The 27,532-nt window shown below is 41.3% G+C and overlaps 1 protein-coding gene across 1 annotated transcript in view; it reads left to right on the top strand.

Moving 5' to 3' along the window:
* Positions 1 to 584: 584 nt before the first annotated feature.
* AGK (acylglycerol kinase) overlaps positions 585 to 27,532 on the top strand; it is a 43,956-nt gene continuing 17,008 nt past the window's right edge. Inside the window, exons 1-10 of the mRNA XM_050896698.1 lie at positions 585 to 694; positions 9,504 to 9,543; positions 14,143 to 14,222; positions 15,493 to 15,568; positions 16,939 to 17,031; positions 17,996 to 18,028; positions 20,014 to 20,108; positions 22,206 to 22,275; positions 23,057 to 23,136; positions 25,246 to 25,303. Coding sequence (XP_050752655.1) covers positions 585 to 694; positions 9,504 to 9,543; positions 14,143 to 14,222; positions 15,493 to 15,568; positions 16,939 to 17,031; positions 17,996 to 18,028; positions 20,014 to 20,108; positions 22,206 to 22,275; positions 23,057 to 23,136; positions 25,246 to 25,303 — 735 coding nt within the window. The remainder of the gene's footprint in view (positions 695 to 9,503; positions 9,544 to 14,142; positions 14,223 to 15,492; positions 15,569 to 16,938; positions 17,032 to 17,995; positions 18,029 to 20,013; positions 20,109 to 22,205; positions 22,276 to 23,056; positions 23,137 to 25,245; positions 25,304 to 27,532) is intronic.

The raw sequence follows: 27,532 nt of genomic DNA, 5'->3' as shown, positions 1-27,532 counted from the left end.
TTTCTCGGAGTGTGAAAAAGCACCTATTCACTTTTGCCCTCTGCTACGCCGAAAGCCTCTTGCTCCCCTTGCTTCTCGTGGTGGCCAGGGCTTGCTGGCAAGAGCCCATGGCGGCGGGTCGCCTCGCGGGCTGGGGGACGACCACGCAGTGAGGCTGCGAGGGCCGGCACACAGGTGGGTGTGAAAACACTTTTCCTTGGGACATTTTTTAATTTATTTTTTAAATTGAGGCAGGGTGCCTGGACTGCATCTGGGGCCACACAAGGCCCAAGGCAGGGGGACAGTAACAAGGATGGGGGATGAGATCTCCTCAGCCCCGCGCTCGATGCGCGGCAGGGAAGGCTGACCAAAAACGAGCACGGCGGGGGCCGGGAGAGGCCCCCCCCAACCCGAGGGCCGGAGCCCGGCGGGCACCGCCTGGCCTCCCCGCGGGGCCGGGAAGGCGTCGCTGCGCGGAACGCCAGTGCCGGGGGAGCCGTTTCCAGCCGAGCCGAGCCGGGACGGGCGGCCGGAGCGGCGGCGCGTCGGTTCCCGCCGGCCCATCCTGAGGGGCGGCCGGTTTGCCCCGGGCGGCCGGCGGCGGCATGGCCGGGGCGGTGAAAGTGCTGACGACCCTGAGGAATCACTGGAAGAAAACCACGTTCGGGGTCTGCCTGCTGAGCTGGGGCGGGAACTGGCTCTATGGGATGCACTGGTAACTGCCGGCTGGGGGCGGGCCGGGCCGGGCCGGGGGCCGAGAGAGCGAGGCCGCCGCCCCGGCCGTCTGCCCGCGGGCTCTCACAAGCGACCGGCCCCGCACGGCGAGGGCATCGCTGCCGTGTTCGCCTCGGATGCCCGGGCTGCCGGCCCTCTGCCTGAGGCGGTCTCCCCTCGCGGCTGTTAAAATGGGGGTCTCCCCTCGGAGGGGCTCCGGCGCCTTGGGGGATGGCTCTCCCTCCCCCTCCAGCAGCCATGAGCTTAGGAAGGCTCAGTGCCCTTTTGCGGCTTCACACCTTGGCCTTGTTGTAAGTGTGGGGCTAGTTCAGGTGGTAGTTTTAAACAAAAGTGTTGTCAGGGTGGCTTGAGTGATTTTGGGGCCTGTTGGAGAGGAGAAATATTTCTGTCTTCTAACTTAAAAATGCCGTCAGCCAGGTGCGTGTCATTGGCTTGCTTGCCTTTAACCAATATTATAAGGATGAATGAATCCAGAGGCCCTACAGCTGCAAATGGTGCCACTGGTACCAGGCTGATGGGAAGCCACCTTCATGTGCAGAGAGGGGCCATCGCAGCGTGGTGGTCATGTGCCCGTGGGTTTTCCCACCTCCTTTTTTCTTTCAGTGGTGCCATACACCTCATGAAAGATGCCAGATTTCTGTTACACAAGTGCTTGTGCCTTTCTTGAGGCACAACACCGGCAGCAGCCGTGCACTGTGCCTCTGTTGTGCCCCTGCTTTGCTGTTGTCACCCCCTAGCAGGAAGGAGCCCATCAACTGCTGCAGCAGCAGCGCTGCTAACATAAGTCGTACCTAGCAGGGTGTCGTTTCCACTGTTAATCTGTGGAGCAAATGTTCCTTATAGTAAGCAAAATCCTCCTTCACAATTTTTAAATAGCTAGGCTTATATTTTAATCCCTGACCTTTAAGATTATGGTTAATACATTTGACTAAAATGCGATTATAGCCAAACTATTTTTAAAAATTGTTGCTTTTGGTGCTGCTGTTTATTCTGTCACTGTCTTAATGTCTTTTTAATTGTTAAGTCATGATTTTAGCAGTGTTCTTTTCTGCTTACATTAAAATGCTGCCAAAGCCTCGGTGGAAAACTTAGGAAAATTAATCTGTTTATGTTGTTTGTTATACTTTCCTTCTTTGTTTCCTTTTGCCTAGGGACTTTTGCATTAAATCAGTCTTTGTTTTGAATGGTACATCTGCTTTAGTTGCTTACTTCTTGCCTGAAGCACTAAGGCTGCAGGGCAAGCAGCAAAAATCCTCTCCCTCCATACTTTTTTCCTTGTAATTGCTGATTGTAGGGCAGGCTATGGTAACATGGAGAACAACTGTGTGAAAGTGGTGGTAACAAGGTCATGGTTTCACGTGTCTGCCTACATGGACCAACAGACAGAAAAGTACATAGTATACTGCCATGTTGTAGGCAGAAGTATTTGTACTAAACAGGTTGGGGTTTTTTGATGCCTTTGTGTAATGTCAGTGGATCCTTGAGCTTGCATTCCACTTTTCCCTCTGATGACTTGAACTTTGATTTCAGAAAAAATAGCGAAATGTACATGAGTAATTATTTGAAGTTCTGTCATTCTAGATACCTCTTAGCGAAAAGAATAAACTTACTGTACAAAACGAGGAGGAAAAAATTGCTCGGTGGCATTCATATGAGGGGCTGGCTGGCAGGGCAGAGCAGCCTGTGACCTTCCCAGGTACCCTGCTTACGTAAGTGGCCTCTTTACTGGTCTTCTGTTGCCACAGATACTAATGACAGCAGAGTGCATGTCAGGCCTGGGTACTATAGAGAGCTACTAAAATAGAGCATTAAGAAAAAGAGTATATCTGCTCCTTGTGCATATGGAGAGTGGACACTTGAGGAGGCCTAGGAGCAGTCAGACACAACCAGTCTCCCCTTTATGTCTGTTGTTTCTGGGAATTCATGTGCCTGTGTACTGTTAGTTTCAGCTGTATTGATTTCCTGTGGAGGAACTGTGAAAACACGTTGTGATCATAGAGAACGTGAAGCGTGCCATAGGTGATATGGTGGTGAATAAGGAGGAAAATATGAAAGGCAAACAAACAAAAAGAGAAGTTTTGGTATCTAAATTTCAGTGCTTGGAGGTTATTTGCACCAAGTGTAGGCACGGTGCTTTAACCCAGATGATGTAGTGGGGGAAAAAAATGTTTACACATCCCATTCTTCAATCTCCCCTTTTATCTGTAAGGGAAAATAACAGAATTTCCTTACTAGACATTGGAAATGCAAGCTAGGAAATCCTGTGATGACAAACAGCTCTGTGTGACTCTGATGTAGACTGAAGCAGAGCTGTAAAGTGCTGCTTTCAGAGATTTAAATACTGTTTGGAAAAAGTGACAACCGTTTAGCCATTTCTCTGTGGAGGATTGTTTTAGCCAGGGAATAGAAAAACGAGGAGTGACAGAAGAACCTGATGGCAAGAGTGTAAAAATTCAAAGCTGGTCTCAGCAGCCCTTTCATGGTACTCTGTGCACAGTGAAGGCGTTACCTTGTGGCTGCTGGACAGCAGGGAATAGGCCAGGATCCCTCTCTGCAGCTTGTTTTGCCTCCAAAGGTGGTAATGGCTTTTGGAGGGGTTTTTTTTTGTACATTCCCTCTTCCCAGTTTCTTTGTTTATGTACCAGTTATGCTGGGGAGCATGAGAGGTGCCTTTTGCCCCATGCACAAACTGCTGCAGGCAACACTTGAAGAGGTTAATGAGGAAATCACGTATGGGCTATGTGGGCCATGAGGATTGCTGTTATCAATATCAGAGGCTAAATTACTATGCATGAGGCATACTTGACTAGACTTATATTTGCCCTTTTAGAACAGCTCAAAGATTTAGTGAAGTCTTGTGCTTCGGTTTCTGGCATCACTGGAGTTTCTGACGAAGGGGCTTGCTTTAGCACAGCATCAGTTCAGATTAGCCTCTGACTTTTTGGAATTAGCTCCCTGAGATGTTGCTCATTTATTTGCAACTGAAGAAAATTTTGTTTCCCATCCACACCTCTCTTCTTGGCTTTTCCATCCTTGTGGATTTTCTAAGATACTTCTCTTGCAAGGAGAAGATCATTTGCTTTTTTGACTTCTCAAGGTTCATTCTTCTTTTGGATGCAGAGGCTATGATGCCTGCATTAAGTGGAGCTATTGTAAATAACAATCTGTCCTGCAAATAAATGGCAACTCTTCTATAGTCAGTGTCTACATGCCTATGGGGACAGAAGAGCTCTGGAGCACTTCCTTAAGACTTTGGAGGATGCTACATGGACAAATATGGACAAGAAGAATGTTACCTTTTCCAGACTTATTCCCCGTGCCTCGTCCCTGCCTGGAAATGGACCCAGGTGTCCCCCTCCTGCACCTTGCAGACTGTGCTGTGGGGTCTGATGTGGACGCCCTTGTGCTCCATAGGCTGTAGAGGAAAGAGGGGCACTGGAGTGTAATGGTTCATCGCCGAGTTAGTCTAAAGGTTGTGGATGACGATAACTGTAAAGGTCAAGGAGCTTCTTAGTCCAGTCTTATATGATACTTTCTTCATGCAGCATTTAGTTTCTGGATCAGTGTGTTAGCCTTTCATCTTTGGAGGTGTTTGTTCAAATACTGACTGATTTAAAAGTAAGGGGTTTTTGGATGAACAGGAAGAGTAAAGAGGAAACCTTGTCCTGATTCCCCCTCCTCCATTTGTGATTCAGCCCTTCTAAGTATGTAATATAACAGAAGGTGCCTCTTCAAAAGAGACATCGATCAGGAGGTGGCAAAGGTTTTTCATGTGTAAAATGATACACATTATGTCAGGTTGAACAACTGTTAACTAAAACCCTATTGCTATTCTTACAAAACCTTAGCGAGTCTTAAAATTCCTTTCTTTCTCATAAAAGAATATGTTTTAAAAATCCATTGTCTTGCATTTAGGATAGCAAATACTCTTGTAGTATTGGAGAAGTAAGAAGGTAACTCAGTGTTGTCACATGTGAGACTGTCTCCCTTTAATTTCTCTGGATTGCATGAATTTATGTATTAGCATCATTTTAATCTATAGCATATCATACTACAGGTACGAGGGACACTGAATTTAATGTACTAGATCAAAGCTTAGAGAGTATGCAGATTGTCAGACACGTGCTCATACACAGTAATGTACTTCTGTTTAACATATACACGTGAGGTTGCTTACAGATAAAGATACCATATGATTGTTTTAAAATTTCTGCCAAGTTTGGAAGCCCCTCTCACCTTTGTGTCCTGGGTCACCTTCCCTGAATTGAGCTGCTGCTGTTCTTTATATGTCCAGGTGGTGCAGTGAGTCAGCAGCTATGTCAAATCAGCAGAAATTTAATCTCTGGCATGATGGACATCAGCTTAACTGATTGTCAGATTTGGCCAGACTGTTACAGTGGTGTCACTGGGTAAGTGATCATCACTTTGTCAGGATGGGGACCCTTGATATTGTACTGAGGCAGTGGACTCATCAGATACTCAGTTTCACTCTGTATATGTTAAAGTATTGACTTTCTCCGTAGAAAATGCTGGCAAGGCATCTGGGCCTTTGACTGCTTGCCAGTAATCTGAGTGTTATTGTTATCTATAATTTGAATGTTAGTCTCTGCGTGTTTGCCAACTGATAACTCACTTTGTTACCTTTCTGCATGTACTTCCTGAGTGGCTGACTTTATTTCATCAAAACTTTGTCAAAAAAACGGAGTATAAATTCTAAGTCTTGGGTAAAGCTGATGAAAACTAAGAAGTGTCTTTCATGCCCTTCCAAAGCCAAGCTGGAAGTAAATGCTAATATCCAGCAGAGAGGATGCTGTGCTCTTGCTGTATTGGAAGCAGCCAAAAAGCTCTCTGCTGAGATAAAATCTCTTTTAGGAGTTCTGTTATAGCTCTTGAGGAGTGATCCTATATGCACAGCTTTGGTCAAGTTTCTCCTCACAAAACTCTGTGTTTTGATGCAGACGCTGAACTGGAGAGTTTTTAGGCTGCTTCTTGCTTGAATGTACTTAATAGTCTTAGATTTAATGCTGATAACCCTTTTTGAAATGGGATCTCACACCTGAGCTTCTTTATACATTTGTAGTATGGTCACTTTTAAGGGAGTTGCTTTAGTTGGCTCTAAGATGAAAGCTTACCCTTGCTGCAGCTATGGGCCTCAAATAGCTTCTTTGGTTCGAGTTTGCTGTCTTCTCCTTGTTGAGTTCATTGGTGCTGGCTGACCTTTCATCATGGGAACTGTCCTTTCAGCCCTGGCTTCTGCTGGCACTTGGGCAGAGGATGCAGTCTCAGCCAGAGGAGCTGTACTAAATTGTGTGGATCTGTGTGCTTATATGTCAGAGTGTTAATTCCCTATTCTAGCTGAAAACGCTTAGGACAGGAGCAGTGGCCACCAGTCCTGCACTGGGGATGTCGCAGACAAATCAGAACAGCCCCTGTTCAAGCAGGATGTACGGATGTTGTGCTTTCATAGCCCAGTGTGTTCTGACAGCCTGATACGGCTGGTGCGTGGTGAGCTCTGGACACAGTTGCTCTTCCTTTCTTTCTGCATTGGTTCCTTGCTTTGGCTTAAGCCTGCTCTGTTCTCCAAAGAGTCAGCGCTGCAGTGGCTGCTAGCCTTGCAGGATTGTCTGATATCTTTGTCGAACTAGTCAAAGTTCTGTTTGTGGGTTCAGCTTAGGACATCCTCTTTCTTCCATACCCCACTGCCACTGCTTGTTCCTTTCTGTCTCCCAATTTTTTACTGCTTAAGCAAGTTGGCCCAGTTGTAAGCTGTGTGATGCTTAATTCTCACAGCGGGAAGGCAGCCCTGGGTTGGCCAGTAGATGCAATACTGCATGTCTGTTTTGCTTTAAGGCTGGAGTTGTATCTATAAGCCCTTAGGGGAAACGTAAAGTAAAAATTGATTTTTAGTTTGCTGTGGATATGGTGCAAGTCAGAAGAAATCTGTGCGTTCTTTAAAGCAGTGCAGCAATTTCTCTCAGCCTCCACCTGCTCATGTTCGAGTGTCGTTGAAAAGGCTTTGTTACTACGTAATATTAGTCAATAAAGTACAAAAAAATCAACAAAATCTTATGTTTATTATTAAAGTCTCTTCTTCTCTGGGAGCTGGTACGCAGCCATAGTTTGATAATCTAATACATACCGAGACAGAAGACTTCAAGAAGTAACCTTTTTGCGATTTTTAACATTTTTCTAGCTATATTTGTTAATTGGTATGACCCACAGAGGACTTCCAGACCAACTTGTGGTACTTTAGGTGGGCCATGTGAGATGAGTAAAGGCAAGAGCTGTGATACAGGAGGAGGACTGCTGTTCTCACAGATACACCCCTGTGAGTGCACTTGTGCTTTTTTTTCTTAAGTGTGACGATAGTTAAGTGTTGACATAACATTTTAAGGAAATAAAAATTTTCCTGTTACCTGGTGTCTTTAAGCCAAACTTGGGACATCTTTAAGTCAAACTCAGATAACTTTGGAATATATGTCCTAGTTGAATCAGTGGGAATCCTATGAGTGTGGCTGGGATGGCATGGGATTCTGGGTGCTGTGCTACTGGAGAGGTGAGACCTCCACCTATAAATTACTGGACAGTAAATGGTTCTTCTGGTCTCAGAACCTAAACCTTTCCTTTGACACCAAAATGCTATGTGTCAGAGTAGACTTCTTGTGTAAGTGCTTCAGTGTAGGAGAAAATAAGCTTGAATGTTGACATCTAAACTGTCAAGCCTGATTTTTATGGTTAAGACTTCATTGAGCTGAATCAAGCTTGCATCCTTGACAGCTGTTTTGAGGATGTTTGCAGGTTGGGACAGAAAGCACAGTTTCTTTTGCTTGCATTTGAAAAGTTGTGCTGGACTCCATTTTAAAGGTGATTAACACCGCGGCATAAGGTTGCAGGCACCAGGAAGACATACTGGCTGATGATGTGACACAGCTTGACTTCTGAACAAATAGCATCTATGTGAAGTAAACAGATAACATGGATTTGACTAGAATTTGTTAATAAGGTTAGGATAGCAATTCTCAAATATATCAACTGTGCAGCCATCATTTGATAGTGGGGTTTTCCTGATATCCCATAATATTTCAACTTTACGTATTGAAATTGCAATTGCTTTGTGTTTGCTCTGGCCACATATAGTCAGAGGGGAAAAAAGGTCCCTGTATGGGGGCTCATGCCCTCAGCAGCACAGTGTGGACTTAGCCTGTCATGCTGTCTTGATTGAACTAGAATTAGCTGTGACAATTTGTTTAGCTTGGAACACAAACCTTTTCAGAGATAGTTATTTTAACTAGTGTGCTTTCATTATATTACTGCAATCAAAAACAAGTCTGTCGCTCCTCTTAAGTAATATTTCAGGTGCTTAATACAAATGATTTATTCCTTTGGTTTTAAGGAGCAAACATGACGGTTAAAAGCATGCCTCTGAGGAAATTTTTTTTAGACATTCCAGTTACTTGTTACCCTGGTGAGGTATTATTCACATGTTTTCTTTTTCCATGCTTGAATTCTTCCTTTGTCTTTTTATTATTACCAGGAATAAATCTGTGGCTTTTTTGCTGTAGAGTTATTTTCTCAGAACCCAACTTTCTCTCTCACCTGAAGTCACTCTACTTCTCCTTTTATGGCATTGCAGCATCTTTTGGTGACGCCAAAAAGAGCAGCTTATATAGCTCCACTGACAGATAAATACCATAAACTCGTGGAATTGAATAGATAGCAGTCGTATTTGGGTCCAGAGGTCTGACCAAGGCCTTGCCTTCTCTTCTGCCATTTCCATTGCAGGATTTGGCCTGATGAGCCACACTTTGTGGCAGGAGCGTGCTGCTTTCTTAGTCACTTGTTTTTCCTGGTTGGCCTTGAATACTTTTAATTGGTGTACTGTATTCATTTTGGTATGCTGACTATAATTGGGGGGGTTTTTTGTACTTGGTATTTTTGAGACAATAATATGCTGTCTTGCCAGGTATTGGCAAGGGCAAATTGAAGGAGTGTTTTGGTTTTAGCAAGGAGGGTGAGTGTCTGGTATCTAGAGGACAGGTGAGACTTTGGGCACTGCAGAACAGGACTCCCTGTTTTGTCTGCAAGGGCCAATAGGGCATTTTTTGGTCTGGGGAAGAATGGAGTTTTGTTCCTCACTCAGTAGCTCTGTCTCCAGTTTGCTTACCAACTATACCCTGCTTGCCACCTTGCTAATGCTGTCTTTTCACCTCTCTGAGTTACTGCTGTAGGCCATGCTCAGACCTAGGTGGGTGGTAGGTGCTGCATTAACATGTGTTCGGCTTACAAACTGATGGAGAGGGGAGTTCACAATTATAATGCACAAAGATTTAAGTCCATGGAAGTTACACTTAAGTCTACCCTAAATCCCTTCCATACTGCCAGAATGGTAAGTACCTTCAGTGTAAATAACAGGCAGTATTAACATTGAAAAAACCCACACCTTAGATCTGGAGTACAGTTATGTAGCAATTTAAAAATAAATCAGTTATACAGTGTCTCATAGCTTATGTAATCTCAGCACACTTGGCATCCTGGTCTTTGTTTTCTGCTCTTCTTTACTATAGAAAGGGTGTTTGTGTGCACATGCAGAAAAAAATTATGCATGTGTGCTTAAATGGGTGTGTTTCATCCTTAAAACGTGTTAAATAGGTCTTAAAGAACCTGTTTTTTTTATTTTAGTGCTGTCAAAGTGTGTGTAAAAAGGGCATGTACCTACATTTTAAAAATGAGCAAATTGTTTTAAACTTACACAACCTAATGTCCACTCTCTTTTCTGTCTTACCTGATAGCGATAACCTGCTACGGAGAGCTGCGTGCCAAGAAGCTGAGGTAATACCGTTTAAAGTGGTAAAATTAGATTAAAATCTCCCTCTTATCTTGGTTGTGCAGGGCTCCTGAAATTTTCCCAGCGGGCCCTCTCTACGTGACAAGCCTTATAATGATGCCATCTGTGTTCTTTTGCTGAAGTGCCAAAGGGTGGATGAGGCCTCCAGCCTGCAGCCGGGGTACCGTACCTTTCGTGCCCTGACTGCTGTTGTGATGGACGGTGCAGTGTTATCGTTGGGGTGATCTCAGTTACTGCTGTAGCTACCCAGACTTCCATTTCTGCAGGTGTAATTGCTCTGTGCCTGTGAAGTTCTGGTAGGAAGATGATTTGTTGATAAGACAGGAGACTGAAATCTCAGATCCACCACTCCACCACGTCGAGGTAGTCTGGGCAGAAGCAGTGCAAACTGCTTTATGTTAGTCCTCAGCTGGAGAGACCTTGCCCTTGTCTATTCGATCCTGAGTGACTTTATCAAGGGTACTAAGTGTGAAGACTGACCTAGTGCTTTTGAGACCCATGTACTGGGAACTTAATGGAGACAACCTGTTTGCTGATCACTGACAAGAAAGCTAGTATTCAGAGAGAGAGAGTTATTCTTTGAGTATACTGATGTCGTAGTTTAAACCCAGCCAGCAGCCAAGCACCACGCAGCCGCTCCCTCACTCTCCCTCCCGGCTCCCAGTAGGATGGGAAGGAGCATCGAGAGAGAAGGTAAAACTCGTGGGTTGAGATAAGAATGGTTTAATAACTAAAGTAAAATAAAATACTAACAATAATAATAATGAAATATAATAATAATAGTAATGAAAAGGAATATAACAGAGAGAGAAGGCGGGGAAAAAAAAAGAAGAAACCCAGCGATGCACAATGCAATTGCTCACCACCTGCTGACCGATGCCCAAGCAGCAGTCCGCCCCTCCTGGCCAACTCCCCCTGTTTATGTACTGGGCATGACGTTCCATGGTATGGAACATCCCTTTGGCTAGTTCGGGTCAGCTGTCCTGGCTATGCTCCCTCCCAACGTCTTGCACACCTGCTTGCTGGCAGAGCATGGGAAACTGAAAAATCCTTAACTTAGGATAAGCGCTACTTAGCAACAACTAAAACATCAGAGTGTTATCAATATTATTCTCACACTAAATCCAAAACCCAGCACTGTACTAGCTACTAAGAAGAAAATTAATTCTATCCCGGCTGAAACCAGGACAACTGACTATTGCATTTCATAGTTTGTGGCCTGCAAGGGCAACCAGCAATGAACAAATTCCCATACTGTAGTGTTCCCATGAAGAAATCTTGTCCTTAATAAGCGATCTTTCAGGGGTGCAAGTGCCGCTGCCCATGGATGACATCACTCCACAGATACTGCTTAGTGGCTCTGATTACTTCAGTGGTGAGCTGTAGGATTTTAAGAATCTTTCTACCTCCCACAAATAAAGTTTATCCTAAACCTGCTTCTCCATGCCAGATCTTAGAGATTTTGCAGGGTGTAACACTGCTCCCATCATTGCTATGTACTGGGGCCCGAGAAGAATGGTGAAAATTATTTTTCTCATTGAAGAACTTTCCTTGAGATTACCCTGCTTCTGTGGTACACCTGAATATTCCCAATTTTAGCCTGCCTGCTGTTGAGGGAAAGATATTCACAGCAACTTGATTTGGGCAATGCAACTTCATGCCAGAATAGATGTAAGGGAGTTCAAGTCTCATGAAAGAATAAGAAAAATCTTTCCCTGCAAATACTGCTTTCATAAATCATACTTACAGCTTCAGAGTCAAATGCATTTCCAACTCATAGTATCAGTTGTTCTTGATTTTTATGTTTTCAATATTCATTTTTACTGCGTAGTATCAAAGTGATAGAAGTTTTTTATATTGCCAAAAATAGCAGTTAATACCTCAGTATTTGAAGCATACTGACCAAATTAAAAAATCTAAAAAAAAGGCACTGATGAAATGGTATATAAGGAGAGGTTAAAAGACCTAAGTGTGTATGCTGTCAAAAAGGTGTAACTGCTGAGGAAAGACTGGTACAAGAAGATAGTTCTGTTGTGGAAATTCTGACTTACCTGTTTCTTAATTCCAGTTATTAAGTGATGGGATCTGTTCCATTATGGCTTATTCTTATAAATGAAAGTGCAAAAGCACTGTCAATAGAGCTTCCTACAATTTCAGTGGTTAAAGCCTGGGAAAATATCCTGCAGAAGACTCCTGCATTAGAAGGGAATGAACCAGAAAGCCTAGTAATCAATTCTTGCTGTAATTTCCATTCTCACTGACGTGTCAGTGCCAAATACTGCTTGAAAACACACAGCAATACAGCAGTAAGGCATTAAATGTCTGATACGTTCTTCAGAATAACAACAATCTGTAATTGTTTGAAAAATGCTACTTGCGTTTATAGTGCTGTGTAAGTATTGGGAAAAAATGGAGGTAAACTCACCCAAGAAAAAGTTTAGTCTAAGTGAGGGGGTTTCCCTATCATTTTTACATCAGATTTTTACGTTTTTAAGCCTGTTACAATAACAAATTGATGAATCACCCACCTTACTGCCAAAGTAACCGCTACAGCAGTATTTCATGCAAAGACTCCACCATGCATGTCTGAATTTAAATATCAGTTTATGATGACAGCCTTGGGGTGGCAAATGATCATAGAAACATTCTATAATAAAGAACCCATTTATCATATTTTAAACCTTTTACACCTCCTTCTCTGGAATAAGCCAGTGTCAGCTGACTGGGGACTTCCTTTGGAAATGTGGTCTCGCTGTTTGACCTTGTTGTTACTGAACTCTGGGTGTGTGTTAAAGAGGTCTTGTTTAGCGGGCAAACAATTCACTCTGTGAAGCAGGGATAGTTTTCTGTAAAGGAATGTAGTTTCTCTGTTGGTATTCATAAAGCATTATAAAGTCTTTGTATAAAAGGTTTTTCATAGTTGCAAAATATTCATTGTCATCTTATAAGTCCAGAAATGCAATACCTGGAAGTGTGCATTTGACAAGGAAGTGAAAAAGGCATTGACTTTCCTAAATTATACATTCATATATATATTTAATAACCATTTTTAATGTCTGGCTTTAAGTTGTCTTTCCTTATGTTGTGCTTTGAAAAAAGACTTTCTTGTATGTTGCATTATTTTTTTATTTCCTGTCTTAAAAATCAGCATTTGCTTTAGAAATGCCCCTGTTTGTAACATAAATATCTAAGTATATTACATAAAGAAGTGATTATGTCATTACTCATAAATTCTTTATGAGCCTTGTGAGGTTGCTCAGAGCAAGCAAATACATCACATTGCCCCTCAAGCAAATAATTAATTGTTTCTAGCAGCTGTAACATGCTAGAAGTCCCCTATATTTCCCAATTCCCGCCCAACAGCTGCAATAAAATAAGTTGGTCTGTTTTCCAGCTGATTTTTGAGTAAAGCTTAAGAGGTATTGATTTGTTTCCCTTTCTTTGAAGATTCCTTTACTCTCAGCAACTTCTCTCATCCTTTTCCTTTCTTGAAGAAGAAATTTGAATGTTTTAAGCAACATAGCCAGCCGCACACTTCTTTTAATTGACGTTTCCTGAGCAAAGTTGGCAAGTGGAATTAATTATAAATTTAAACAGCTAACAATCACTAAAATCTACTGTGCTTTGTGTACAGTGTCCACCTTCTTCAATATAAAAATTCCTGCTAGGGGGATTAACTTTCAAGATAAAGGGGAAAAAAAACGAGGGACAGTTGACTGTGTCTTGGGTTAGGCACAGTAGGCTTTTGTTCTTACTTTATTTCTGGGGCTTCTGGATGCTACTGCTGAATACATTGTTGTCCTTGTACTCAAAACCAGTGTGATTTGGTGTGGTAGTGAGGATGCCTTTAGGTGACCTAAAAGAGGTTTACAGAGTGGGAAGTAAGATGCATGGAAGCTTTGTCTTTTCTTGCCTCTCCTGTGCTGAAAAGCTATGGAAATAGATACAAATGGCTGAAAGGTACAAGAGGCTGTATGGAGTAACTCTCGAAGAGTTTAAGATCAAGGCACCTATTCAGAATTGGATTAAAAATTGAAGGGGAATTAAGTGATTTTTATATCGAGACTTTAGGAAGAAAAAATGTCTGAGAAACAGTGAGCTTGCTTATAGGTCAGGGCAGATTCTCTGGTGATTATCTTTCATATCTTCAAAAACTTAAGCATAGAAAAAACAAAAATGAGCAGAAGAGATATAAGAAATGAAGTACAGAAGTGGAAAAAGATGCAGAAAGAAGGTGGCAGGCAGGTGTATGAGAATTACATAAGGAAAGAAAAATCAAGTAACCTTGAAGTCAAGGATAGCTCCCTGGATTTCTGCCCATGGCAGAAAACCAGAGGTTGACAAAAACAAAATGGTGGTGGAATTGTGAAAATGAGCTAAAGAGTACTTGTGACAGTGGTGTGAGCTGTTGCTAAGGGTGCAGATCTTTGAATAGGAGACCTGTACAATGGCTGAAGATGGAAGTCATTTGAATGTCATGAGGGTTGAAAGCCCATTGACATTTGTAGAGATGCATTATTTTGAACTGTTTTGCCAATGTGCTTAAAAGATAAACTGAACTGTGCTCTTTTTCTCTTACTTAGGCTTTTGGCAACCAGCTGATCCCTTCCAGTATGCCACTGAAGAAAGCAACAGTGTTCCTTAACCCAGCAGCTTGCAAAGGGTAAAATTCCCCCTTCCCTACACTCATATGTGAGGCACTCTTTCTGTATTTTTGCTCTGCCATCCACTATAAAAGCCAGCCAGATTTTTGAGCTCATCTTTGCCTCCCTCTGATGCCAAGCTGGTGCTATGTAACTATGCCAAACTTTATTTCAGCAAGAATATTGGGATGAGAAATAGAACTAGATGCTTGAGTTGAAAGAATGATTTCTAAACATATGTATGTTTTTAATTTTTCTTTTATCCTGTGTTTCGGCCTTTGTCATTCCTTCATATGTGGAATTCTTTCGTATTCCTTCCAAACTTCTGTATGTGATGCATTTCCGTCCTCAAAAACTATAGAAATAAGAGATAACCTTGATTGCTTCAAGACTTGAAGTGATCTTACTTCTGTGGGAACCTGTCCTTGAAAGGGATGTGCCCACAAACTGAGAGGCTAAGTATGGGCTCAGAGCAAGACTCCTGGAAGAGGTTGGCTGCTATTTTTGCATGCTCATTAGCAGAAAAACAGTAATCTCAGATATGATGTGCATCTGTTTCTGCTGATCAGCTAAGATTCGTATCAGTTGCATCTTGGGGAGAGGCAAGGAGTTGTTAGTAACAATATGAAAGGAATATTATATCTGACATGGAAGTGCTTGGACTTAATGTGCTTTTGTTCAAAATACCTATGACTGGAAAATGCAAAGTGTTAATAAATTAAGTCTCTGACTTCTAGTCTCATGTTTCTACTTGTTGTAAGCAATTTATAGTTAATGGCATAATTATTTTATTATGCAGTAACAGGCAGAAAATATATCAGTCCTATAACAAAAGAAAGTCAGATAAAATTTTGCTTCTAAACTTATTTAAAAATATATAACAGTATTTTTTTTTTTTTTAAATGTTTCTGAAAACCTAAATGGGCTGTCTTTGTGGTCTTAAAGCCTGGTGTTCTTTAAGTCATTAATTTTCTAATAAATTTATTTCTGGAGATCTTGTTTTGGGTTTTTTTTTGGTTTTTTAAGTTATTTTTGGAGAAAGCTAGATAACCTCTTCTGCATTTATTAAAACTGCAACAAAAAACTGACATCTGAGATATGAGTCTAGAAATGTAATACATTTCAACCAAATGAAATCTCATCTTTCCTGATTGGCAGGTTGAGTGACTGATTGTGTAGATTGTATGCTTGTTTTTAAGTAGATGTCTTCTTGTTATTCATTTGTTTCTATCCTTTTTAATTTTTTTACCCACCAGACTAATGAAATAGCTTTTACTCTCTTATTTCTAGCAAAGCCAGGAACCTTTTTGAAAAGAATGCTGCTCCAATTTTGCACTTATCTGGCTTGGATGTAACTGTGGTTAAGGTAAGAACTGATAGGTTCTGCTAATATAGATATATTGTCTGCTCTGCTTTCTCCTCTTGAAGAATTGAAATTAGATTTTGAATGCATTTGAAATTCTCAGTTGTCCTGTAAACATCTCGTGGGAAGAAATAAATACTGAGATATTAAGCTGGTACTTAATCTTTTTCTTTTTAATTCACAGTTAATTTACAAACTCTGTACTGAGTTTTTAATTTTCAGCTAAAGCAGTACGTGTGCTTGTCTGTCTGTGTAAATCAGCCCTTCTGTAACTAATGTTTGAGAGAAAGCTCTCTAAATATTTGAGTGCTAGCTAGTGGTGTGTGCCCATCGCTGTTGAAATTGTCAGTTCTGCCTGAACTTGCAGAATTCAGAAGTGAGGAACTTTGACATGCAGTGGAAATGTTCAGATTAATTAAAAATAAGCTTTTATTTCTACACTGAAAATATCTCAATGTATCCCCAAATAATTCAACATTCCCATCACGAAAGCAGAACACTGAGCTCTAAATGGTGTGAATTAGCAGAGAGGTTTTCTTTGGAAAGAGAAGAACAAGTAAACATGAAGGGATTCTGATCTTTTTGCAGGTTTTTGAGGCTGTGATCTGTGGATTGTTTAATAGTCACTGTGTCCTAGCAGTGAAGTACTCTAATATGTATCTTTCTGTCTTGGAATCTTTTTCACAAGGTTTAGTGTTAAAATGCTGTTTTTATTAATGCCTTTCTGTGATCATTAAAAATACATAGTCCCGCCCCAAGAGAAAAAATTATTTTGCAAGACTTAAAACTGGCGCTTTGTAGCTTCAGACCTGACAAGTTAGCAAAACGGGGCTGGGCCAGTAACTGAGGCTGAGATGTCCCTGTAAAAGACATTAATTTTGCAGAAGACAGTTTTGATGATTTAGAAAGTTAGTGTACTCTTTACTGCTAAACCCATTGTCAACAGCTTGCTGCTGGGCAGTAGCCTTTTATGTAGCTGATCCTGTGTTTCAGGAGATGCACTTGAGCACTTTGGCTGCTAAAGATGTTGGGACTTTTTCTGCAAGAGCATGGTTTGCTTGTGGTTTTGTTTCAATGTAAAACTACCTGGAAATACGATTATTGCTGCGATATTCTAGATCTATTGAACAAGATTTACTCTGATATTTCAGTTAGCCTTTGTGTGTGTGTGTTTGCTTGCGCATATTGTATTAGGCAGCAGACTTGTTTTATAAGTTGAAGAAATTTCAGTGAATGTAAGTAATATACAGTACTGTGTGCCTATATGAGAATAACTATTAAGCAAATGGATAGATGATTCTTTTTTTTTCTGTAGAAGAGAAATCCTAGAAATCATCACTTGAGTTCTCATGTTTGGATTTCTGTTTCTTCAGACTGATTATGAGGGACAAGCAAAAAAGCTGCTGGAATTGATGGAAAACACAGATCTGATCATTATTGCAGGAGGAGATGGCACAGTACAAGAGGTACTGCAGGAGCTTTGTCCTGGTTTGTTGAGAATCATAGTCAGGCTGAGGGTGAGAAGATTGAGTCTGTGGAATGTAGCAACATCATAACAACCATTACTAGAGATTTGTCCATTTTAGTAGCTGTGTTTTCAGTCAACGTTAAAATCTTCTGGGGGCAAGAAAACTCTGCTAGTTGTTATTAGTCTAAAAGTGATGATGGGAGTAGGGGCAGAAAGAGTGTGTGACATAACTATCTTCCAGAATTTTATTCTAGAATGGTAAAATTATTTGGGGAGACATGATTCTAACTTTTTCTTTCTGCGTAATGTAGCTGTAATGGTTTAATTTTCAAAGTTCATTTCTGTCTGTACTCCCCAAGAGGAATGTATGTTTTGCTAAGTGGGAATCAAATAATTTAAAAATTACGTGGGAGTGATAACAAAGCATGGTATGTATTTAATAAATGCTTATTGTCAAGATGATTAATGACAGGAGCAAACTACCAGCAGAACTGGGGAATACACTATTTTTCAAGGAAGGCTGTATTTTATTAAAGCATTTCCTGGAATGCTAACTACTAGCTTCATAAGGGAAAGGCTAAATGAAATGCAATGACCTTAACAGAAAGTGGTCAGAATATGTCTGCAAGTTTCTCCTCGCCTTGGAACTGATTATTGTTAATTGCACACTGACCAGTGCTATTTTTGCATTATGCAGAGCATTATTAAGTGTTAAAACATTTACACTGGCATTGGTTGTGGTGCCAGCATATACTCATGCGCACTCATAACCCTGCTATTCCCACCATGTTTGCACACTGAACATGCCTTCTTTCCCATGTAAGCAACTGTAGCACCTTCCATGAAAGAGTAGCTGCTCCTTAAATCTTTTCCAAAGAGTAAATGTAGGTGTGAATTTCGTAGCTTCCTACTGTAACTGGAAAACAAAATTCTCAGAGCTGAGCATTTCCCATGTTTTTCAGGTCATAACTGGACTTCTCCGCAGAGCAGATGAGGTGAGGAAGTGTCATTTTTTAAATCTTGTTTATTTCATAGAGGAAGTGTCTTGTGCATCCACTGTGATCTCTTGGCCTCAGCTGTCTTCTACAGATATGTTGCTTACTAATCTGGAGCCAGCTTGCTGTGTAATAAGTCAGCCATGCTAGTGTCCTGCAATTCTGCCCGTTGTTCTTCGTTCCCTTTCTCAGGGAGTGCAATGGCTCCCAAGCCACAGCTTTGGTAAGTTTCCAGCATCAGAGCAGGGATTGTGGAGAAGCCAAATGCACAACTTTCAAAGACCCATGGACCAGCTGTGTATGCTGCTTTGTTTGGCAGAAGCGTCGGGCGAAAGTACATGTTTTTCTTGTATTTGTACAGGCTTGAAACTGAATTCAGTTATGGCCATGCTCCTATTGCTTTATGATTGCTTTGCTGTTTTTTTCAAGCGGTGAATATCTACCTATGCAGATGGCTGCAGAAAGCAAATTTTAACCTCTCAAGGTGGATTGCTCCGAATGGAAATGAGAGAGATTTTTCTTTTTAAAGAGGGAGGACAGTGTTATTGAAGAAAGGAGGGAGTCATTGTTCCCAAAACCTTCTGGCAGGAGCTGGTAAAAACTCAATTAAATGATCCAGACAAGATTATGATGATATCCTTGGCAGCTAAAATTATATCTGTTTAGGCAGTTGCTTTGTCTGAATGTGACAAGAGAAACTCTGCAACCAAGCCACTATTTTTAAAGGGACTCTGGCTGTATCAATTCTGAGACATCAGTTTTTTAAATTTAATATTATTATAGTTGGTTCCTGAGACCTCTATAATCTAAAGATACTGGAAGAAAAGTTTTAGAGGCTTTACTGGCTAGTTTTTCTTCTCTGTTTGTTGACTTATTATCTTGTAGTTTGGGTTGATTTGCAGTAGCATAGAAAATCCTGCATCCGGCACTATTTCGGGTGGAATACTGCATTGTAGTATTGCCACTGTGTCACTTCACGTCTTTGGCCAGGGAATTCTTCTTGTTGTTCATATCACTCTGTCCTAGGAGTAGAGATCTACAGTTCAGCCCCCTCACTCTGTGCTCTGCTTCCCTTTTTACTTGTGTATGTCATACCACTGTTGCCTGGATAAGAAGAGCCTGTGCAAGGTCTTCCAGAAACACTGTTCCTAGCAGCCAGGGGAGCAGAGCATGACTGCATGAGCTGCAAACAGCCTGTCATCTGCATGCTGTAAAACAATTCTGAAGAAAATGAGAGAAGGGTGTTTGAGATGTGTTAAGACTTGCAGGTGACACAGAGATAGCAAGGGAGAGCGGGTGGGCATGAAGTGAGAGGGGTATTAGTCGGTGTGGATTTGCAGTATCATGGTGCTGCTAGCAGCAGTGCCCAGGAGGGAGATGGTACATTGTGATATATGGTAGTTTACATTGATTTGCTGACACGCTTCAAGAAGCACAGTTTATTATGAGGGTATAGTGTAATAACTTGCTCCTTCAACAAGCCCTTTTGCTGAACTGTGATACAGAAAAATAACATGGTCAATGACTTCCAAAAATTAGACCTTCTGCTGCTTCATGATTTGGATGCCAGAGGAATCAATTAATTTCCTGTCCTTAACTGAGAAAATCTCTTTGCCATGCAAGGTTACTCCATCAGAGGGGGATTTCTGCAATGGTAAATGAGATTCAGAGCTTGTGATGCCACCATCAGTATTAAGAAAGATGGCAGATTGCTGACAGAATCCATGCATTAGTTAGGACATGGCTGCCAACCTGCATGTAACAATGCTCTTAATGATTACAGAGAGCTCCTTTGTACCCAGTTGGCAGTGGTGGGTTCACAGATTCGGATGCCATGTCCTGAGTCATTATGTATTACTGCCTCATTTAAGGAAGTGCCTGGCTGCTTAGTGCCAAAGGGGTGATATGAGACACAGCTGTGATCTCCACACAGGAAGCTTCGTTCAGCTGATGCAAATGTTAATTTACTCTCCTCATGTGTTCAGGCTGCCTTCAGTAAGATTCCTATAGGATTCATACCTCTTGGAAAGACCTGCACTCTGAGCCACACGCTCTACCCTGAGAGCACGAACCAAGTCCAGTAAGTATTACATGTTTCTGAAAGGGGGCTTTTTTGTTTGTTTGTTTTCAAGGAGCAGTGCTTCTCGGTAGCTTGATACTTCTCTTTTTCTTCTATGTTACATGGAAGTTGGTGGTCCCTGGGCAGAGCGTGATGATTCTCTGGACTTGCCTGAGTTAATGACTTCCAAAAACTGACTAAAAATTAAAAGAAGGAAATGTATGTGTTATTAGAACATGAAGTCATTTGCTGTGGCTAATTTCTCTGTGATCATATGATGCTTGGAGGTTTTAAAAAAAAAAAAAAGGATTAAAAGGATCAAGCCTCTTAGGAATAGTCAGAAAGGATATGACAAGGATATAACAAGGATATGACAAAACAAAACAAAAAGAAGTCCTCTTTGCATCCGTTCTCCAGTTTAAGAATTCTAGAAACCAGTCTGCATATAACCTGGTTAGCACCTGCAAAGTAAGGCATACAAGAATATCTTTATGGGAAAGGTTAGATCTCACTACTGACTTCTGTGGGGTTTCTTGCCCATCCCTGTGATGGGACTGATGCTGGCAACTCTCCAACAACCTGAATCTTATCTGTCAGCATCCCGGATATGAATCCAGTCTGGCAGTATCTGTTGCCTGCATTTCAGTTTGTTGTAAGATTGTTTTGTCCACTTCTAAAGTAAAAAGGCTGGTCAACTAATCTTTCTTCTCCCCACACTTCATTTCTTTCAACGTTTCCCTTCCTCTCCTCCCATTCTAATGAATATATTTCTCCTTGCTCCTGAAATCTGTTCACTCTGGTTCTCCCAGTAACTCATTAACATTCTTCTTTGCGGAACCCTTGCTGGTATCCATCATACATAAAACCCACGAGCCAACTGGCATAACATCCTTCATTAAAACTACCAGAGTGCTTTGAAGCTCGGCAAGATGGACAAGGCTGTAATCAGCAGCTAAGATTAAAATAATAATTTATGTTTGGGTTCTAAAGAAGCTGTTTGAAATGAATGATCTTCTTGTCCCAAGGTAATGAACTGTGCAGGTGAGACTGCAGCATATTGGTGAAGTTGAAAGGAATTTGGTCAATAGACTGCTTAACAACCCACACCAGTAACAGAACCTGACTTAAGAAGTGCAGAAGTGATATTGTAAAAAGAAATATTTGGGCTTTGGTTCCTTCAATACTGTCTTACCTTTGGAGTGTAGGAATTGTAGAGGTCTTACAGAAAGATAAGAGTTAGAAGAAGGGCTGAGGAAAGAACAGCTTCCTTCTCTGTCTCAGTATTCTAATCCTGATGAAGCCAAGGGCAATTTCTCCTGCTGATTCACATGAATATTGGGCTGGATCTGAAAACTGCATTTGGTTTTGGTGGTTTTTTTTCCCTGTCCAGCTGAGACTGGAAATGTGCGCAATGTGGAATTTAAATTTTACCCAACTTTGAAAACAAGGAAGGGGTTTTAATGAAATATATGCTTCAATGTCTGAACATAGACTTCTTTATGAACGTGAACACTTAGGTTACATAATCTTTAGTGCTATGCTTTACGACTTGAAATGAGAAAGTGCCTTAGCTACTGTCCACAACTTAATGAGACTAAAACCACGTGAGCACTGCTGATAGGTAGATTTATGTTGATTAAAAACTTCAAAACAAATTAACATACTAAGGCAATTCAATCCCAGACACGTGAATTGAGACCAGTCTCATGACCATCCCCTTCTCTCCCAGGTTGTTATACTTGCCGCTGATAAAATAAAACCATGATTTGGGTCCTTAGTGTGTTAAGTATCCGAAACAGGAAGTAACAGAGTTGGTGTGTGATCTGCCAGATTAGCTGAAGAAGGAGGAATCTCTGAAAAGCTTAGGCTGCGAACTTCCTTTTGCTTTTCAGGTCTTTTGCTGTTTATTAGGATGCAGGCTTTGTCATGTGTTGCAGCCATCCAGTTTGCTTTCTGATTTCAAGGAAGTGCAGCACTTTGTCAGAGTTCTTTCCTTGGGGTGGTTGTGTTTGCTGCAAAAAAGCCCCACCTGGACTTGTAGTGGGGTTTGCTGAAAAAAAGTATATTTTCCCTCCTCCCTGTTTGTTTTCCTCTGCTTCTTTCCTGTTTGTTTTGCAGACATATTACTAATGCTACATTGGCCATTTTGAAGGGAGAGACAGTTCCACTTGATGTCTTGCAGATCAAGGTAAAAGCATCTGCTTGTTTGGCACCCAGCATTCCTAAAACTTTCCTATTCTCATGTTGTTCTGTTTACGTGGAGTGCTTTTCCTCTGTGCAATGCTGCCATTAATTTTGGTTTATGATACCAGCAGTGCTGGTGGCAGTCATTTCTCCACTGTATGCTATGACATCAGACAGTCTAAACTGGAGAAAACACTAGAATGCCTGAACATCTTTTTTTTGAGGCTCAGAGAGTATTGATGAATACAAAACTTACTTACACCGATATTTCTGTAGAAATGGTGAGGGATAACAATAGCTGTCTGAGCTGATTTAATCCATTCATATGTATTGTGGAGTTAATAGCTTTCTTTTACAAACTGAATAATGTGAAATGGGAAAACCTTTGACTATGCCCCGTATGGTTTTTGAATATTATTTTTCTGTTATGTTGTAGAATGGACATTTTTGCAGTGAGAACTTGGTGTCACTGTGCAGAGCGCCTTGCTTCTGGCTGACAATAGCCACAAAATGAGATGGCTATTGCTGGGTGTGCAGTCAAACTCAATCAACCTCTTCAAAACTTCACTTCTTATATTCCTCTCCGGGAGCAGATGGAATGTGTAACGCTTAAATTCTGCTTAGCTTTATTGCTGTTAGCTATTTATCATACCTCTTCTGTGAAATTTCACTTCTGGGATTAATCAGAAATCAGTTCTTATATAGAAATGATATTTTTCTAGCTGAAAAAAAACAAAGTTGGAAAGAAGACAAAGCAATTTCACGATGTTTATTTTTCTTTACAGGGAGAAAAGGAACAGCCTGTGTTTGCAGTGACTGGTTTAAGATGGGGATCTTACAGAGATGCAGGAGTTAAAGTTAGCAAGTAAGAAAATACTGTTTTTTGAAACTGACCCTTTTTTAACATCTGTTGCCTAAAAAGACATACCCCCCTCTTGTAAAGAAGTCTTTTTGAGTGTAGGCATTTGACAGGCAGAGGCACCTGCTCTTGTTAGATCTCACATTACACACGTGGGAGTGTAAGATATTTCAGCATTTTTGTCATTTGAAATAAACAATTAACTTGGTGCTGGCCTGTTCTTTTAAGTATTTACTTTCTGCTTGCCTTGTGGTGCCCACTTCTGGAACTTTATTCAGATTGTATCAGTGGGAAAAGCTCTCCCTTGAGTAAAGTCTAAGTAAAGTAATTGGCCATTGTTTTTCATCAGCTGCCAATGAAAAGACGCACGCAGGCTCTGTAACTCAATTCCAACAAGGGACATCAGATGCAGTAGAAATGCCCTTCAGTTCCTGCCAGAAATGGCATGGACCGTGCTGTCTGATGACTGTTCTCTGAATGCTAAACTAATAATTGTTGGGCTTTCTCCAAATGGACATTTAATATGCCACTGTCTGTGTATCAAATGACTAGCATTATCTGGTGAAGGAGCAGCAGGGCCAAAGCAGTTCACTTCTCAAACTGTAATGGAGGAATTGCAGCACATGCTTCTGCTGTGCAGCTATAAGGAAATACCATGTGTTTTGTGAATGAGCTATCTTTGTCAGAAAGCAAGAGGTAGCAGACCTCTGGAGTCTGTCTGGCAATTATTTGAGTAGGTTTGAGAGGTGATGTGGGATGGGGGAGATGCAGTAAATGGTCAGGGTGTTTGTCCCTGGGAAGCAATGGACATTCTTGGTAGCTTGTGTAGGTGCTGACTTGACTATGCTGCAGGCTCTCCTGCTAATTGCAGCCCCAAGATTAAGGAAGTGCACTTCTCTTCCCTCTGCGCTCTTACCAGGCTTCCTGCCCATACCCTGTTTTTTGCCTAGTGTCAGCCTTCACGTCTTTTCCTGCAGCAGTTCCCTTTCGTAAGAGTCTTTTGGACTCAGTGCTGGAGGCATGACAGCACCTTTTGTACGTGGGGCAGCGTCAACATCCTCAAACCTCGTTCTCTTCCATGAATGTTTTCGAATGCACAGAAAACGTTCCCAGCTTGGAAGGTACTTCAGCCACAGAGGAATGTGTGCTCAGAGTGTGCTTGGGCCAAGAACCACGTGTGCTTGTCCTGTTTTTATGCTTCTCCACCTCATCTGCTTTTGGTCCCCATGAGAGAACGGTTATTAGGCTAAATAAACGTTTGGTGTATTCCAGTACAAATGATCTTATACTGAGAAGAAGGCATGTACTACAAAGGGAGTTAAGCCATAAGCCACAGTTCCAGAAATTTGTCTGACTGTCCCTCTGCTAAGCACTGTCCTGGTGGAAACATGGTGCTGTTTTATGTTTTTGAGGTTTTATTATTTTACAGATAATTTCATGGCTTGATGGGAGTGGTGTGACAGTTGCACGCCTTAGTAGTTAATGATATACTTAGATCTACAGTACTCTTGAGCTGATGGTGTTTAATGTGCTTTGTTGACCTTCTTTGGTGGAAGACAGTGGTCAAAATGTGTGCCAAGCCTGCCTAAATGTAGTCACATCTTTAGATTCTATACAATGCTGTATGACTGGCAGGAGTTTTATTTTATAAAACATTGATTTTGATCTGAGAATCCTTTGGGGCAAAGGAATGTTTGCTGGCTCTGTGCTTTTGTCGCTGAAGCTGTTGATTTTTGTTTGTTAGTTTCCTCCAACCTTATTCTTTATTGCATACTGTGGAGATGCATCCCACCAGCTGTTAGACCACAGACCTTTAAATCATTCCCAGTTGTGTCACATAACTGGGTAAAATTCTGCTACTGAGATGTCACACTGCCTGTAGTGAAGATTGTATACTGCATTTTGGTGATCTGTAACTCAGGAAAGGGATGTCACTGCTAAGCTGCTGGTGATGTGTAGAAACTATCTTAGAGTATCACAAAGCTAAAGGTTGTAGGGGAGCACTAACTTCAGCGGCAAACAAGTCTGTGTGCTCTGACTTCATGCAAGATTTCTCCCTTTCCTGGTATCGACCCCTGGATATCTTAGAAGTTCTATTTGTGTTCTTTTTTTCAGGTACTGGTACCTTGGGCCTCTGAAAACCAAAGCAGCTCACTTTTTCAGTATGTTTAAGGTAAAGAATAATTGTGAGAAAGTGTTTTTGTAGTTGGGAAATGAAAAGGCTGACTATGCTTTGTATAATTTATCTGCAAGTTTTTGTGAAGGATTCTGGTAACAATATAAAATGGGAGTGAAACTCGACTCATTAAAATACCTACCAATTGATAGACTTAACTTCTGAAGAGATGAAGGGGAGGAGGAATACTTAAAAAAAAAATTTCTTTACGGAGGATCTGTTGCTGCAAGATCACCAGGGGGAGCCAGTAACCACCTTTGAAACTGGAGAGCAGTAGTGGTGCTGAAGATAATCATTAAAGTGCTCTGTCACCTTTTCTCAACAGTCTTTCTTATGATAACATTTCATTCTGATTTATTAATCTGCAGAAGTGCCTATAATTAGACTGCTCATGCACGTTGATAATCAGGCTTCCGTGTGTAGTAAAATGAACATGAAGATTAATAGCTTATATCTCACCTTAAACTTCTCTGTTGCTTAAAATTGATCCTGGAAAGATTAAAATTTGACCTGCATGAAAGGTGAGGCATTTTCATTCACATGCTTTTCCTGTTCTCTGAACATATAAGGAGCCTTATGAAGGGCTGTGGAAATACCCAGGAGCTGGTACGGTAGATCAGATTGTGCAGTCCAGCCATGCTGTCTGTGATAGTGCCAATGCTTCCTTTATAGGAAGCTCCTGTAAAGGGGAGTTAAATTGTAATGTGTCCATGAAAGATTTCCGCCCCCCCCATCCCCAGGAAATTTGAGATGATGATTCTGTGTGCTGGCATTCTAGATAGAAACCTATTCTTCACTTCTCTCCAGCCCCTTTCTCACTTTTGTTGAGTCCTTAGCCTCAGTTAGTGGCAGTGATAGTGGATTCCACTGGTGAGCTATTCATCGCACATTAAAAAGATAGAAAAGTTTCTACCTAATCTCCCCTAATTGTGGTATTCATTGCTTTATGTACCTCTTATGTTATCATTTTGTTAATTTCTATAAGAAATGGCTCCAGCCTGCTGAGCTTAATCTTTTCCTGGCTTATCTTTGCTGCTATGCACTTCATCTTTTCTGGTTTTGCTATAGTTGTCCTTTGAAACAGGATGACCTATAGCTGAAAACAGCATAAGGGGAAAGAGCTCACCTCTGATATTGGTAGGGGCATTGTTATGAGTGTTATCATCTCTTCTAAAATATACAGGCTTAAATTACCACAGCATTGCTGCTTTTTCCTTTAATACTTATTGGTGTGTATTGCCCTACTGATACAACCTGTGTTTGTCCTGTTTATTATGTAAGTATGATAGTGGAGTCTTTCCTTGCTCTCAGATGTGTGAGGTGAATTAGCTTAACAACCTGTGCTATATGATCCAAAACTACTTCTAAAGTTTTGTGCATAGAAAAATAATTGTATTGAGTACATGTGGGCTCTTGGCTGGGTTGTTTTAGTATATACATTTAAAAAACAATCATATTATTCCCTCCGTAAGTCCTATGTTTTCAGCATTTCAGAAATTATTTTTAAAACAAAATGAGAGGAAATAAACTTTGTCAGCATCTGGAAATATTTCAGGAGCTAAGGTTCTTCTGTAGCCCATCAGTTTCCGGCACTGGAATCTGAAATATCACCGAGAATAATGTGTTACTTAGTTTTGGTTTTGGGTTTTTTTTTTTCCCTCTTCCCCCCGCCCCCCCTCAGATGCTTTATAAAGCTCACCTGACTTGCCTTAAGACCTGTTGTATTGCTGTCTATAAGCACCTGACTATAAGGTCTGATCTTGATTGTTTGAGTTGTTGGAGAACAAAGGCCTGCCAGGTTTTCGTGCCCCTTGGCTGCACACAGCACTGTAGTCTTTGTCTGTTTGCACTAGACCCTGCTGTGCAGTTGCTCTTTGAGGTTGCCTTTGTGCCATACAGAAACCAATTGTGCTTTCAAACATTAATGTTGACTTTGCCGGTTTTGGTTGTTCCCTCCAGCCAGAAGCACCTGTGTCACCCTGCCACACATCAGCAGCAAAGAAAACATCCCTTTACCCTTTGCTTATAGAGGGGAAAATACCTCACTTCTATATGGGGAAGGAGTAGATTAGTAGACTTGGGACCTGTGGGTAATCTTTTTCAAGCTGCAAAGATGTCATCTCACATATGAATCTGGAGGCTGGAGAGCCATAAAGTAAGCTGAGGCAGTGGTGGGATCTGGGTAGCTCTGCAGGAGTGCTTGGGAGCACAGAATAAATAGGCTAA

Source organism: Gymnogyps californianus, chromosome 1 (genome assembly GCF_018139145.2).
Source record: "Gymnogyps californianus isolate 813 chromosome 1, ASM1813914v2, whole genome shotgun sequence".
Lineage (NCBI taxonomy): Eukaryota > Metazoa > Chordata > Aves > Accipitriformes > Cathartidae > Gymnogyps > Gymnogyps californianus.
The sequence above is the reverse complement of the archived record's forward strand: the minus strand, read 5'-3'. Positions and strand labels throughout refer to the sequence as shown.